Source organism: Euprymna scolopes, chromosome 12 (genome assembly GCF_053919585.1).
Source record: "Euprymna scolopes isolate OS-2025 chromosome 12, ASM5391958v1, whole genome shotgun sequence".
In the NCBI taxonomy this organism is placed as follows: domain Eukaryota; kingdom Metazoa; phylum Mollusca; class Cephalopoda; order Sepiida; family Sepiolidae; genus Euprymna; species Euprymna scolopes.
In genome coordinates, this window is record NC_136493.1 from 146523173 (window position 1) to 146540993 (window position 17821).

General features: G+C 32.6%; 1 protein-coding gene across 1 annotated transcript in view; it reads left to right on the plus strand.

Moving 5' to 3' along the window:
- The window catches only part of LOC145291527 (uncharacterized), a 1250821-nt gene that overhangs the window by 1195259 nt on the left and 37741 nt on the right, over positions 1-17821 (plus strand). Inside the window, exons 106-110 of the mRNA XM_080137518.1 lie at positions 2090-2248; positions 6221-6409; positions 11176-11428; positions 13593-13639; positions 15668-15743. Coding sequence (XP_079993644.1) covers positions 2090-2248; positions 6221-6409; positions 11176-11428; positions 13593-13639; positions 15668-15743 — 724 coding nt within the window. The remainder of the gene's footprint in view (positions 1-2089; positions 2249-6220; positions 6410-11175; positions 11429-13592; positions 13640-15667; positions 15744-17821) is intronic.

A 17821-nucleotide genomic window follows, 5' to 3' on the forward strand; every position in this document is an offset into this window, starting at 1 on the left:
TTGTAATATGGGGCTGCTTGGTTGAAGATGTCGGCGTTTGATAAGAGCATGGAGATCCTTTTGCTGATATTGGCAACCATGTTTTTGAAAACCGTAGGGGGTTGACAGGATTCTTTGTTTATGTACCGGAGTGTCTCATTGGGTTTGTGGAAGGGTCTATGTGTCTTATTATTTAGATTTAGAGTTGTGTCTAGAAAGTCCACTTCGTGTAAGTTGGTGCTAATAGTTATCTTAAAACCTAGTTGATGAAAAGTTTTGGTTAGATCCTTTCTAAGCTTATATAGGCTAATCCCGTTGTGATCGCATGAGAGACAAAGGCCGTCGTCCCTATACAGGCCGAATGTGTGGTCTGGGAATTTTTTGTTTAGAATCTCTAGTAGGAATAGGCCTATTAAGTTGCAAATGTCTGCACTATTGTAGGCCTCCATTGCCACATCAAATGGGTCTTCTGGGTTTGATTTTTTTACCCAGGTTTTCCCTTCAGAAAATAAGAGGGTTTGCCTAGCATGCATGATGGTTTCTATTTCTATATTGCTGATTTTTTTGTATTTTGATGCAAAATTCAATGCTTTTTCTAGTGTGTCTTTTGTAATGGAGGGGCCTCCACGCTCTCATCAAACGCTGACATCTTCAACCAAGCAGCATATATATATATATATATATATATATATATATATATATATATATATATATATATATAGGCATTAAACTGTTAATGTTAAAGCTCAGTAGATATTAATCTATAATGCCAGAGCATTTATATAGAGACAATGAAAAAAGCAGATTCTAACTACTATATTTTTAGTTCCAATAAAATGATTCATTTTTAACAGTTGCTTCTCTATTTGTTTCAACAATCATATCTAGAATCTTCTAAATTGAACTGTTTCTTTTTGCTTTATTTGAGAACTGGTTTCTTCTGTGGAAAACAATCACTTATTAAGTCATCTGACGAGGACTTCTGGTTTTAACGACCATTTGTCCAAAACATAAGCATGTCTAGTATCGCAACCATGTAAATTTGCTTATATTAATAAAAATATATTTTACTCTTCTTTTATTGAGCACTTTTAATGACCTCATTAAATTCATTAGTTGTCACTCTCAAATATCTTTAACCTGATATATATGTGTGTGTGTGTGTGTGTGTGTATGATCAAGGTGACGCACTGGTTCCCGGTGGATCACTGAAGTTAAGCAACATTGAACCTGGTTAATACTAAATGGGTGACCATTTACAACTTCCAGGTGCTGTATGTGCTCTCCGTTTATCTTGTTTCCAGTTGTCCTGGACTTCTCCTTGCCTCTGAACTCAAGCAGCACCGATTCAGGAGAGGTGTGGTTGGAGATTGCGCAACTCTTGCCTTACAATTACATGCGCAGTTGCCCCTACAGGGGTTTCCTTTGTCTTTCGAGACTGAAACAGAGGCATTGATGTGTGTGTGAAAGGCCAATATATATATATATCTATATATATATATATATATATATATATATATATATAATTTCTTTTCACCAATATACAATCGAATAAAGTATGTGTTCTTTTTAATTACTCATGACCATAGGTTTAATGCTGTTAGCGATTCATCACATGACTTTAACAGGTTTTTACGGTATCCTGCTTAATTTACTTTGGGTTTTCGCTCTCTCTCTCTCTCTCTATCTATATATATACACACACACACACACACACACACACACACATAATGTGTGTGTGTGTGTGTGTATATATATATATATATATATATATATATATCGAGAGAGAGAGAAATAGAGAATTATTGTTGGTTTGAGCTCACATTCAAATCTATACAGAAATATGAGATAGGAATGCACTTCTGATAATTGGATTTACAATGAAACTGTAGAAAGTCTTGAAATAAGTGCCTTTCAATTATTTATTATTGTTATAAAGCCCTACAGTAAAGGATATTCATCACTTATGTGTGTGCCAGATCTATTGTCTTGGATCAAATCTCTCCCAATTCTAAGCAGTTAATTTTCCATGTTATTTATAGAATTTTTTTTTTCTTTTTTAATGTTAAACATTTGAAATGCTTATTTTCCAAGTTATTATTTTTCTCAGGCTGTGTTTACTCAGAATGGACCACGTGGAGTGAGTGTTCAAAGTCCTGTGATAATGGTTACAGATTTAGAAAAAGAGAGAAGACACCAGGTAAAGGCAGTGAACCTTGCAACCAGTCAGTCAAAGATGTGAATGACTGCAACATGTCTCCCTGCATCAGTAAGTACAGACTGCATACATGGTGTTGAATATATTCTAATTTCTTTAATAAAAGCAGTTGTCATTTGAATAGATAGATGTAATACTTATTTTGGTTGTATAGCCATCCTCAAGTGCTTTAAGTTCAATGGATCCTAACATTCTAACATGTAATCCTAAAACAATTTTAATTTAAATATTTTCTGACAAAACAAAAGTCTTATATCAGCAAATTGGTTTTTAAATCAAAACTAGTTTTGCCTGTAGATATATTGTAGAATTTCTCTTAAAACTTGTCTCTCTAAACTTTCTCTTTCCTCCTCCTCCTGTTTTCCTCTGTCTCTTCCCTTTCCAACTCATTCTTCTCTAGATGGACATAAACACACACATAACAGATTCCTCAATGAATTAGTTGTTATTTTCTTTCCAAATTCTTTGTTCAGAAAAAAAAGACCCCTTCCCTTGACAAAACCCAACCCAGTTGGCCGTCAAAGAGCGAATATTTTGTTTTGTCAGAAAGTATATCAATTGAGATATATAGCTATAGAGATAAAAAAGAAACAAACCAAGTTACACATTCATCAACATTTCATCTTTATTGTAAGACTTTTTCTGGATGAATGTTTTGTTCCTTTTTTATCTCTTTATCTTGTTGGAATACTATTTTCATTATTCTCATCATATATAGATATGTATCTAATGTTGAAAAAAAGGAGTAGCTGAGATTGATCTCCATGGAGCCTGACTAACTTACTTGTAAATTAGAAGCCTAATTGTTGTTTCAACTTTCTAAAAACATCAATTCAAAGATAAATACTAGTGTTATCAACATATTTCTACAATATGGGTGACTCATCCTCACTTAGTGTTGTGGTCCCATAATGGTCTGAAAGAAAGACACAACTTTGGTGTTGTGGGAGGTTATGTTGGTGATGTTCTCGACATATGGTCAAACAAAGTCATTCTGGCGAGTTCAGGTCGGAGAAGGAAGGGTGGGGGCAGTGAGATAAGAGTACAAAGTTATAGTACTACTTCTAAAGCCAAGCTTGGGTCTCTTTGAACTTGTGGGCTGGTGCCGAGTCCTGCTGCCACACTCAGGGTCTGCCAGTGGCCACCTGATTGCACCAGGGAATCCCCACACTCTTCAGCATATCCAAGTACACTTTCGTGTTGACTTTGAAGCCATGATGTGCCATGATGTGGCCCTAACTTGATACTACACTAAAGACATTAACCATGACCGGAAACTTTGTTGAGCTTTATTTTTGATCTCGCTTGTTCAACATTGTGTCACTTTCAGACATGATAGAAAGCTCCTATTGCTCTTGGGATTTGTACGCAGCAGGTCAACTAGTAGGTGGTCTGCAACAACAAAAAAATGGAATCATGTTGTCTTTTCTAGGTCATAAATTTTATTGTTCCACCTTGTATTATATGGAGCTACATATGATGAATCATTTGTCAACTTTGAGGTTGACCATTTAAATCAGCCTGAATGCATCTTACTATTTTATACGATACTTTTATGTACATCACAGGTGATTCTTTGACATTTACATCATGGGTGTTGGTTGATTTTGAGACACCTTCATCTATTCACAAAACATTTTGTTTACACAACTTTTGTGTTGGGTACAGATTTGATTTTTGAAGCAACCACGTTTATTTGTCTACATAGGTAAATATGAGGCTGTTCATTCATTTTTCACCACTTAACAAGGCCAAAACTCACTCGAGGATACGGGTTAGTGAGATTTTCCATTGGATGATGCAATAATAATATGAAAAGATTAAAAACACTTGTTTATATTGAACCATGTTATGGTCTGTAAGGAAACATTCCTGCGGTAATGTGTTCCATGGGTGGGAAATTCTTCTAAAGAAACTATGTTTATGGAAGTTCTGTTTGAATTTAGATACAATCAGGAAAAAACTAGTTATTTGAAGTGTTGAAACAAGATAAATTCTTTCTGAGGTCTTATGAGTGAAGGAGGAAGGCGGTAAGCAACGATGAAACTTAGTCGAGCACCTACTATATAAATACTGATAGAGTAGAAAAAACTAGCAATGTCTCTTTTGTGAGAAAGGGACTACTAGAAAGAACTGAGAACATCTCTATGTGGCAGCTCCCCAGATGTGACAACAATAGTTCATCTTGGGTTAAATCCGATGCTTATACAGATACATATAGCTCAAAACGAGTTCTCAATTCAAAAATACATTTTGTATGAGTTTGTTAAGAATTTCACAGGTGCATACGCATATTTATAGAAAAAATGAGGATAGACTGACTACATAGAACAAAAAGAATTAACACAGGTTCATACAGATTTCAATTTCAATAATCTGTTTAATTTACAAAGCTTTGTCAAGAAACATTTTATTGAACAGAGTCAGGTAGATATACAGTTGTTGTAGCTGTGGGAAAAAGAAATACTCAAAGGCTAGGTTGATAAAGTGGGAGGGAGTAAGTAGTAGGACAACATTAAACATATGTTTATAAATTGACTGGTGGCAGATTTTTGAATAGTGCATAGAAAAGGCAGTGGGTATTAGAGGAAGAAAAGGGAAATATCAAAGAATATTTTCCTTATTCTTTTTTATACCAATAGATTTTTTAATGTTTCTCTTTTAAATGGACCAAATAGATTTAAGGTATCCCAAAATGAGCAGCGATGTAGATTCTTTTATTTTACTTTTTACTTCAGGTTTTATGGCTTATAATAAATCAAGGATTTTGTAGCAAAAAATCCAATATCAAAAACAATTTTTTTTTAATATAGTTTAATTTTTTTATTTAAAAAATATTTTTATAAAACATTAGATTAAGCAACAATAAATGAACATTTAAAAAAAACAAATTTTAAAACATATTAAATGCTAAATATTAAAATATTGTTAGATTATTTTTGCGCAATCCTTTTTTTAATAAAAAATCCATGCTGACAAAGTTTTAAATGTGTATGTGTATATATATATATATATATATATATAGAGAGAGAGAGAGAGAGAGAGATTTATAAAGTACTTTACAAATGCCATATTGAAAAAAAGAACATTTAAGCAGTGTTACGACAAAATATGCCATTTTCCTTATGCCCATCTGATCTCTTTAAAGATACCTTTCGCATACATATCTGCAAAGACAACTTTTTCATCAAAACTTGATATTTAGTTTCATTTGCAAAAATTTGTCAAGAAAGCATTTAATTCAAAGAGTCGGGTTTATACACATTTCTAGTAGTAGTTGGAGAAAGACCCAACAGTGGGGTTGATAAAGTGGGAAGGAATAAGACAGATGGCATGACAATGTTTATAGATGATTGACTGGTGACAGTGTTTAGTAGTAAATAGATGCGTAGAAAAGCCAGTGTATATTAGAATGGAAAATGAGGAATACTTATTTACTCGTGGCAGATTTAAAGATATCTTTCGCATATTCAGGTTTTCAATATATTGTTTCATTTCAAAAACTTTTTTCTTTTTTTTTTTTTTTTATTACATTTTCACCCCAAACAAGGCCAATTGCCACTTTGGTGTAAGGGGCTACTATCAGGGGAAACAACTACTGGGGTACTATGTAGGGATTTGGGCAGCAAGGTGTCGGTTCACGTTACACTTGAACTTCTGCACGTCAGTACTGTTGGGGAAGCAGGGACCTGGAATGGAATTCCAGAGTCTTGCGGTTCTGGGGAAGAAACTATTGGAGTAAAAAGATCTTTTACATCTAGGGATCTCTACAGTGTGGGGGTGGGATCTAGTAGCCTTTTCAAGAAAGCATTTTATTGAATGAGTCAGGTTGATATACAGTTCTAGTAGTAGCAGGAGGAAGAGGAGAACGAAAAACCAAAAGGCGAGGTTGATAAAGTGGGAGAGTATAAGGTAAGTGATATGACATAATGATGAAATTGTTCTCTGCATAAAATGGTTAACAACTTCAAATCTTGACAAACAAATGAATAAAGAAGTATGGAATGGCTTTCTCTGTTATAGGTGATGTTTCTTGGACAGCCTGGCAAACATGGACAAAATGTTCTTCTACATCGATGTGTACTGTTGGAGTCAAGAAGAGAGAGCGTACTTGTACATCTGATACACCTTCACAACAGCCGTGTGAAGGTTTAACGATTCAGTATCAACCCTGTTTCCCAGATGGCTATGACAAAACCAATTGTGGTTCACGTGAATATCTTTTCAATTTCTAAATATTGTACTTACACCTTGAAGTGATAAAATATTATGAGAAAATTAAAATGAATTTTTAATGGATGCATTTCCACTTGTAATTCATTAGTTTATGTGCATTTGTACCATTATTTGCTCAAAGTGAAGGAGAAAACAGCAACACTTAAATGTTCAGAAAACAATAAATATCCATGCAAAAAAAAAATCAGATAAAATAAAAGTGTGAAAAACAAAACAATTAACAAGTGTTATTTAACATTTTTTTAAAATGTGAAATCAATTTGCACATATTTATTCTTATAAGTGCATAGATAACATATGTTTGTTTACATTTGTGAGCAATCAAGAACTCAAATAAAATGTTCTCATACATACGTGCACGGGATGTCCACATGTGCCGGTCTTTCTTTCATTGTTGCCGCTTCTCATTCTCTTTTTATGTGTGGGTCGTGATCGTCCTTTTAACCTTTCGTTCATGGGAGACCCTTCTATGCTTTCAAGATTCCACTTGGAAAGAGAATTTACTGACAGAGAGAAAGAGACTAATATGACTAATTAATTATTTACTTAATTTTCTAACTTGAAAAATGAGTTCACCTCTAGATGAGCAGACACTGATATGACATTTGCCTTAGATTATTCACATCATCGAGCCATCTACTATCACCACTTCTAGAGCGAGACAGATTTTTAAAATCCTTTTGTTTCTCCTCAAAAACGTCACATCACCACTTCCTCATATTGCTTGACAATATTTTGTCCAGCATGCTTGATTTTTTAACCCTGCCCTATTAATCATCTTCTGTTCAACCCTGAGAACTGTTTGTTTTACAGATTTGGATTATCCTGACATGCACTAATCTGACCTTCACCAAAATTCACTCTAGCCAACTCAATCACTACTTACTGGCATAGGGTCCCAAATACATATCCACATAGCTGTCAGTAATGCTCCCTCTTTTTGCTAGGCTGCACTTGTGGCCACATGTTGCATATTGCATTGTTTTTGTCGGTAGTTTTTGCTGTTGACAAGTCAATTATGGCGTCCAGTGTCTGCACTTCTCTTCCTGACTGACTGGCTGTAAGAAATGGTGTTTTTTTTTTTCCTTTCTTTTTCTCTTCCAATATTTATCCAATTTCTTGTCTGCTGCTTGGGAGTAGCACTTGTTCATCAAGTTGAAACTAAACACATGGCATTGTAATTGGCCAATCACCATGTTACAGACAGTAGCTAAACCCAAGCTGTTGATGTCATGTTCTGGGGAAAGCCAAGCGAATGCTGAGTTACATGTGTGGTTCAAACGATGCACAAGTACCAAATATTGAAATCATAGAAACCATTGATAAGGAAATGACAGAACTCACAGAAGATTAAAAAAAAACAACAGAAATGAAAAGAATCAAAGAAATTATAAGCAAATTAATATTCCTAAGAAACATAAACACTAGATAAAATGTAAAAATAGAAACAAAAAATGTTGACAGACATTTTTACATGTAGTTCATTATTCACGCCAGTTCCTGTTTGACTGTTAAATCATTGAAACATCAGACTAAAAACAACTCTAGTTTAATAAAATTAATAATAATAAAAATAATAATGATAATAAAAATAATAATGATAATAAAAATAATAATGATAATAAAAATAATAATGATAATAATGATGAATTTAAGAAATATAAGGCAATAAATAAACAAAAAATGGAAGACAAGTGTATTGAGAAGAAAATGCACGGTCAATTCAGTAGAGATCTGCCAGAGGCAGTTGACAAGGAAAAACCTTGGCGATGGTTGTCAAAATGTGACTTGAAGGTTGGGACAATATTAATAATATATGCTGGACTGGAACAAATGTTCAGAACAAATTATGTGAAGTATTAGATTGATAAAATGGCTGAAAGTCCCTTAGGTTGACTGTGTAACCAGAATGGTGAGAATGTACAACACCTCATCAGTAGTTGTGAGAAGTTAGCTCAAAAAGAGTACAAGAGACGGCATGACAAGATTGTGAGAAAGGTCAATTTGGATATATGCAAGAAAAGTGGGTTGGAATGCAGTGAAAAATGGTACAAGCATGTTCTAGAATGAGTAGTGGAGAGTGATACTGTGAAATTATTGTGGGATTGTGATAATATGACTGAAGCAAAGAGATCCAATTTAGTCCTGTTAGAAAAAAAAACGAATACAAAGCAATAATCAGTGCCAGCTGATGTGAATGTGGAGATAAAAGAAAAGGAGAAAATTGAAAAATACCAAAACTTGAAGGAGGAGATAAAAAGATCATGAAAGGTAGTTGTAGCTATTGTGATGGGAGGCCTGGGGAAGTGTGGCAAAAGGATTTGACAAGTGGATTGAGAAAATTGGGATCCATTGTACTTCAAAAGACAGCCTTGTTGGAAACTGCCAGAATCTTGTGGAAAGTGCTGGGAGACTGAGAAAGGAAGATGCTGAGCCTATTGTTCATTTCATCTATGAGTATAAAATCGGCAATAACAACAGCCAGACAAAAAATGTGATAACAGAAATAATAATAATAATAATAATAATAATAATAATAATAATAACAATTATATTAATAATAATAATAATAATAATAACAATTATATTAATAATAATAATAATAATAATAACAATAATAATAATGGCAGCAGCAATAACAATTTTAATGAATTAAGTATTATGTTATTTTTAATTATATAACAACCTGTAGTTAGGATTGAACCTTCAACCGCCTGAAGACTATCACTTATTAATTACCATCTTTATCCATTGTGCCATGTGTGCCTGGCTGATAGATTGAGAATACTCTACCCTTGTTGATTAAATAAAGGTTCAGTTTGAAATTCTGTATAGATTTCCAAGTTCAACATAAAGATTCTCAAGTTTGAGAGGATACATCTGAAGAAAGTTGATAGATACATCAGCCAAAATGTTGTGATCATCATCATATGAGTGTGAAGATTCTATTGTTGGCATTAGTTTCCCTGATATCTTTGTAGTTAGAATTATTTCTAGAAAGACATCAAGTACTTATGGGAGGGACCATCCTAAGTGAAAGGGATTTTTTTGTGGAATGAATTATACTTAAACTTGAAACACCTAGGTCATCAGTCATTACTTGACCACCGTCACCTCCCAATGTTGTGATAATAATAATTAAGATGAAAATAGGAGTCTGAATAACTAAATGATACAAAAAATGTTAAGTTTGTTTTGGTTTTTCAAGAATAAATCTTATAAAATTGAACCTATGATCTTTGTGATCAATAGCTGTTTCATTACCTCTATATCTAATAAAATCTGTTTCCTCAGTCATATAAGGCAAATATTGCTCTGTGTTGTTAAAAATACGAATTGTATTTCCAATCGATTTTAGTATATGATGCGGGTTGGTATTTTATTTTGGATTAGTTAAAAGAGAGGAGGAGAGCTTTTATTTTATTTTGGATTAGTTAAAAAAAATTTTATTTTGGATTAGTTAAAAAAAATTTTCCAATGTCATCTGACACCAAGAAAATATTTAATAATAAACTATTTTTCAAAATTTAATCTTTGAGGTGAAATATGACAATTAAATGCAAAGTTATTATTTTTTTTACTGATGACTTTTATTACTCAATTTTCAAATTTTGATTTTGTTTTGTTTTGTTAGAGATTTATCATTTAAGTTCTGCAAAAATATCGCTTTTTAATGTTTTTATATGTAATGTTTGGAATATTCCAATAGATATCTTCGGAGTTTAATTTGGCTATGCTTTTATCATCATCATTTTATTGATTTATTTATTGTCCACCTTTTCTTTTATTTATTGGTTTTAAACATCTTTATCTTTGAAAAAAAATTTCAGGTGATTTTTCTTTGTTCCTCTTGTGATTCTCTATATTTCTTTTATAATATAAATTTATTTAAAAAAATAACTTCAACCATTTATAATAATGGCAATGTGTTCAATATTTCACGATCTAATAGATTAATCATTAATTTTTTATTCCATACTATGTCTCATAGTTTTAATTACAAAATTTATTCAACTTTAGTTAGAAAAAACAAGTTTCATGACAACAAACTAGATCTATAAGGAATTTTACTTTTTTAAGGATTTAATATTGCAATAAATTTCTAGATATTAAATTTTCAGATAAGCATATATAGTTATACTAGTTATCTACAGTTGCTTGAGTTCTTGAATAAGAAAATAAGAGTTTTAAAAAAGTCTGTATTATTTGGATTCTTCCGACTACTTTTCTCATCTTCAGTGGCATTTTCATAACATTTCGGTTGATATAATCTCCACCCTTCTTCAGATATATCTTGGATATGTTGCTGTCTAACTCAGGAATCTGCAAAGAATTTTGAATGGAACCCTTTATTTACTTCATGGGATAGCATGCTTTTGTTCCATCAACCATGATTGGATATAGGTCCTCAGTAATTCACAATTGTATTTTTTAGTCACCCACACCTTCAGGAGAAGATCACTTTACAACTGGATTTTTTGAGTACTCTAACCACTACGTCACAGGCTGCAAGGACCCGTGATACAGTTTCTTTTTACTATAATCGGTCTGGGGGTTACATTTAATCAAAATATGTAAGGTTTGCATGTGTATCTGTTGTAGTTTCTGAGTTTTAATTTGACACACAGGCAGATAGAAATATAACTCTAGATATATAGAATCATTTTAGTTCATCTCAAATTATAAATGCTGCAAAAAATTTGCATCTTTTATGTAACTTGAAATATTCCATTACTTTTCAGGTTTAAAATGTAAAAAGCCATTCGTATTTAACCAATGTGCAAACAGATGCAATCTAACATGCATGGACCTCCGGCTCGGTGTGGATTCTTGTATGGAAAATGATGCTTGCTTACCTGGCTGCAAATGTCCACTAAATCAATTCTTATACCTTGGATCTTGTGTTCCTCGCAGAAAATGTCCTTGCTACGACACAAAAGCTAATGCGGTACTCAATAATTTTGAAACTAATTGGTCACCGTCATGTCAAACATGGTAATTATTAATTTTTAACTCTTAAATTAAATGTGTTGATTGGTAAATCCAAGTTATGTAAAACTAACTGTGTTTACCTGGCATTGATCAGGATGCATTATAGTCGTATAGTTTTTAATACTTACGTGATTGCACATATGGTAGACAACTCCTATTTTATTTTTCAATCTAAAATGAGTTATCCTCCTTGCTGATTTTTATTTCTTAATGATTATTTAAAAGTGCTTCATATTAGCAGCCGTCTAGGCAAAACTAAGTAATTTTTAAGAAATAAATTGTAACAAAGTATGTTATTATATTGCCAATAACATGGTATAGCAATAACAAATAAAAATTGACTAGTCGGAAGCAAAGTTTGATTTGTCAGTTTAAATGCTATTTGGGTCTGATTTTTAAAATATGACAAGATAACTTTATCTGTTAGATATTTGACTTTCTTTATTCTTGATAATTGTTTAGCAAATTAGTCCATATTCTCTCTTTTAATCTTATGGCATAAGAATGTTAATTATTAATATGAAGAATGGTTTCATAGCAGTAGGACATAACTGCACTCGTGTTCCCAACAAAAAATGAAAGAGGTAATCTCTGGGAGGATGGTATCATAACAACAGATGCTACTGACACACTCTTATAAAAATAGAAAAAGGGCAATCCCTTGAAGAATGTTATCATGATAACAAAACAGATATTACACTACCCCTCTCCCAAAGGAGGAAGTAATTCCTGGAAGATGATATGATGAATGATTATATACTACACTACCTCACTCCTAAAGAAGGAGTTAATACCTGGGAGGATATCATGATGAACAGACATATACTACACTACTCTCCACTTCCTGATTTGAGTATTAAAGGATAGTAATATTGTAACAAGATTAGAGACAGGTATGTAAAAATAATGTTATGAACAGTAGTTTTCCGCGCAAGGTTAGAGTGGTATAAGATTTGAGTTGTGGAAAATTCCATTAGAAGTTTACTAACTAGTTATGATTACATCACTGGATATTGCATCATGAGAGGAAGTAAGTGGCAGAGAAGAAAAATCAATTCTACTTTCTTTTAGGTTCATAACATCAGCAGACACAAAAAAGCAGACGTCTTTTCTGAGGTCCACCACTTCCACGGGGGCAGTGCAGGAAATTACAGCCAACCTAGATGTACATGGCTATAAATTGCTGTGATAAAATAAACTAAACCCCAGAAATAAATAACGCTTTATTTGTTGCTTTTTAAATTCCTCCAATTATTACTGCTACAAGAAGGAAAGGAGTAAAAGAAACTGACAGATAAAATATTCACAGTACAATTTGTAATGTGTCAGCAGAACAGGACAATTGGAGATGTTTGCTGCAGTTTGGGATTGAAGAACATCCCGTTGTGTTAACATAGCTTCAGACAGACATATAGCAAATCTCTAAGCTTAACTATGATTCATCATAATCTATCTACTCTTATATAAAAGGAACTTTGTGTTTGTTCTGTATGAACTCAGAAACAGCATGGCTGATTTTTAAAAATTTTGCACGAAAGTACTTAATGTGTCTGGGAGTGTTCTTACGTAGGTTTTGTATCGGAATGCATCTGATAAATATCACAAATCGATAATCGGGAAAATCCAATTAAAAAAGGAAGTTCGATTTTGACAAAAAATAACACTTTTATACAACCTAACATCATGGGTGTATTTGTGAAGTTTCACCACCGCAAAAACAGAAAGAGCCAGCCTATAAAATCAACAGTAGATTCTTTTATAAGGCAGGGGCCACATTTGAAATGAATGTTTCTTTTTAGAATACAATTGAACCATGATACTTAACTTTTGCATTTTAAACTTTAAGTGAAGCCATTATTTACGAATAATTTTATAAAATCAGCAATAGATTCTCTACAGTGCAATGTGACTAAGTCACTGCAGGGAGGCATGTGAAGCTTTCTCCCAACGAAGTGGGATGGGGGCCTAACTAGAGCAGGCAATCAATTGATTTGATTAAAAAATGCTTGATTTCATCAATTTCGATGACAATAAAAGTATTGGAGGATGAAACATTTGTTGATCCTCATTCAATCCTGGACAACATCAGGTCTCCCTGCTAGTCAAATAAAAAGGAAAGATAGCATTTAACTGTTTCTATTAAATTGATATCTCTTTTTTCTTTCAGTGTTTGTCATAATGGTAATATAAAATGTTCACCAATTTCTGCTGATTGTAAGTATAAATTATTTATTATCCAGATTTTATTACAGTTAGTTTTTTTATTAAAAAGCTTTGGAATTAGAAAATGTATTTATGTAGCTCAATTTAGAATAAAGAAGAAATCATTGTTTTAATTATTTAACTTGCTATAACTCATATGGTATTATTTTGTTATGATAAAACATATTAAGTTTGTTGAGAAGTAATTTCAAAATTACCATATATCTCTGTAGAGGTGGAATCGAACCCAAGACGCTGAGTTACAAGACCGGAGAGATCTTGGCGTCACTCCACCCCCCTAGAAGTAGACTCGCTCGCTTACATAAGAGGATAGAGCAGGCTACTTCTACAACTACGCAAACATTCACGGCAACGAGGGTTCTCTCAAGTATACATCGTCTTGCCGATACTTTACAATATATTTTGAATATTCTGAGTTATTGCTAATAAGTTGACAATAAATAAAATTATGGTTTATGCATTAAGAACTTCAAAATGTCAACAGAAATTCAATTTAAGTTGAACAAAAAAATTTGTTGCTTACTTGTTTGCCACTGAACTAAAAGACAAAAGTCAGAGTTTTATTAGTTCAAGCGAAATATTGCTCAAATGTCATGTCAAAAGAGTTTTTCAAATCTAAATATTCACACGCATATATATATATATATATATATATATATATATATATATATATATATATATATATATATATATATATATATATATATATAAAGTATGAAGCTTGGAAAATTTAAAATTAGTAACAGGATCCAGTGGAAATTCCATGATTGCTTGCCTACCATCTTCTTTCTCTTCTTACTTAAAATAAAGGATGACAACCACCCTCTAACCTAAAAAACAAATGAATCATTAATAAAATTCACAATCCTTTCTACAATCCAATCATTATTGATATGTATAAACTACATTGTTTGGTTTATCAATGTTTAATATGTTTCGAATGTGAATCACTGTGTTGATGAATACTGAATGCTCGTGATTATTAAGAAGTTTGTGGCAGCCTTGGGCAGATGACATGTTGTGAGGAATAAACAATGATTACAACAGAACAAATCAACTCTCTGTACTTGAAATGACTCTTTAAAATCGCTGTAGACATACTTTGGTGATCATCTCATTAGTAGGAAGTGTGATCTTGAATAGACTTCACATTTATGGGTTCTAACACCCCAGAATTTTATCTGTAGGATTATATCAAAATGTCCATCAAAACAATGCCCAGACTAATCCTGATCAAATCGGGACAGCATCAAGAGAGGAGTGTGATAGGTGGTACTTTTTGGGATCACTTTATATCTGCTAGTGTTTTTTTTTTTTTTTTTTTAATAAACATTTTAATTAATTTCTTTATTCTAACAATTTGAATTTGTCTTTTAAATATCTTCATTATTTTAAAAATGATTATTAGTTTAATATTATTCAAATAAATAAAATGTCATTTTAAGTAAACAGCAACAGAATCCTATATATATCTGATTTTGGAAGAATTTATTTTGCAATGAGTAAAGTTTGAATTTCAATGTGATTAAAAAGTATTACAAACCTGACCTTGTACAATATGTTGTCCGTTTCAGGAAAAGTATAAAGAAAAAGAGAAAAAAATGGCTGCTCCTGCTATTTATGAAGTGGTGGTCACAAGAGGTAACAAGATTTGGGGGAAATATGCAAATGAGATGCAGTCTATTCTTCAAATAAAAAGCCTGTGTGTCATAAAGAGGCCATGTCTCTTTGGCAGAAGTAACTTCTGACAGATGTGTGCTGACGTTTGATCCTGAGAATTGCGAGTAGAACATAACGATTAGGAATTCTTTCTTTGGACTTTACTTTCTAATTATACCAAAATATTTAGCTGCAGATAATCAACAGTTTTTTTTGTCATTTGCAATTGGATGATTTTTTTTTTTTTAAATAAGTCTGAAATGTAAAAACACGCAAACAAATTGAAATATGGATGCATATAAACATAATACAGTGCTAGTATTATTTCTCATTGAATTGATATTGTCTTTTGCTTATTAGGCTGCCAGTACTCTGAATGGACAAGTTGGGGATATTGCAGTCACACATGTGGAGCTGGGATGCAAACCCGTTATAAGTAAGTAAATTTTCATTTTTATTTTACACCCGGCATTGCCCGGGTGTTTGGAGGTGTATGTTGAGCAAAAAAAAACAAAAAAAACGGTCAATTTTTTTTAACTTTGACCCCTATTATGACACCTTAACATTTATTGTTTTGGGCTCAAATCAAGTTATTAAGTTAGATCCATGTCCAAAGAACCTATATCTAAAATTTCAAGTGTGTAGACCCAAAATTGTCGGAGGAATTTGGTAGAGTTCTCAAAGGTCAAATCGTTGAACTTTGACCCCTTAACAGCGAAATTTCTGGCTGAAAACCGATCACATAGATTTTCCCAAATCTCAGTACCCTGTATGTCAAATTTCGAGTCTGTAGACTAAAAATTGACAGAGTTATTGCATAGGGAAATGTACACAGACAAACACACAGACACATTCACTTTTATAGATATATAGATAGATTAATCCCAAGCTAGGGCATAGTCGGCAATAATGGATTTCTGTGTCCAGATGGCACAATCATAGGATCTTATCTATAATTCAAATTAAAACTATCATTTACAAGTTCTAATCTAGTTTCAATAAAGTTTATCATTTACAGGATTTAATCTATGGTTGAAATAAAAATTATTATTTACAAGGTTTAATGTATGGTTTTAATAAATTCATTATTTACAAGGTTAATTGTATGACGTTTCTGAATTTTTGAGATGAGGATTGTTTATTTGTCTTATTATTTATCGGACTACTGTTCTCATCTTGAGTGTGATTTTCACAACGTTTTGGGCGATATAACCTCCAACCTTCTTCAGGTGTATCTTGTTGAAGTTGGGAATGTTTCTGTCGAACTCAGGAATTTGGATGAAATTTCGAGCGGAACCCTTTATTTACTTTACAGGGGTAGCGTGCTCTTGTTCCGTCAGCCATGACTGGATAGAGGTCCTAAGTAATTCGCAAATGTATATTTCGGTCGCCCACACTGAGAATAAATCATCTCTCATATTAATAGGCCTTCTGCCATTTTGTTTTCTTTTCTCCTCCATAAAACCTCAGGTGAATATTTAAATTACATCTTATTTTAACATCTTCTCTCTTCTCTCCCAAGAAAAAGAATCAGGAGGAATTTTTACACCTTCTACCAAAAGGACTTTACTAATGCCTGTCAGGTATTCCACCATTTTTCACATACTAAACAATATACAGACAAAACAACATATTTTTACAAACATAAAACACTTTCATTCACAGCACAACATTTTTTACATAAAAATAAATAACTCTGCATTTTCCTTTTTTAACAACACAACAACAATGTTAACCAAGATAATTAACAACCACTCCTTACTAAATCAAACATAATCACAGTATAAAAAACACATGGATCTCTTTTCTTTTTCATTCTGATTGTCCAATTTTTTCTGTTTTTTTTTTAATGTAAAGTGCATTAGTTTCTTTCTCTCCTCTGCGCAAATCATCAGCTTATCTCCCTTTGCTTTTTGTCCTTTTTTTTTTTTACTTTTTCTCTAAGTTTTTCACCACATTTATTGTGGTCCACACTTTGTGCACAAAATCCCAACGTTAAAATTATAAAATTCCTGAATTATCAGAGTTAACAGCTACAACAACTACTGATTGGACTAACTTCCATTCCTTACCATTAAACTTTTTGTTAGTTTATTATGTATTCACTTATTTCACGGATACCATCATACACAGCCTTCTCTACTGTCTATTGCTAAACACAGAGTTCTCAGTTATGTCTGTCTTTCTGGGCCATAGAACCGACTACACATAGCGTGCAAGGTGGAGGACACAGTGTGTAATATCCCTGTCTAACATTCATGTTTCTAGATGCCTTTCCCCCAATATCCCATAGCTACAGATATCATCCAAATCCTCTAATCAAATCAATGACAATGCCTTCAATGCAGAATTCCTCACTGCCAGTGATGGGATTCAACCGGTCCGTGCGAACCAGTGCTTAAAATATTATGAGTTTGGCGAACCGGTTGTTAAAATTATGTAAACCCCTATTCATAACTACATTATAGTAGATTCTTTATTCTTATTAACATTTTCTTAGAACCTGTTCTTAAA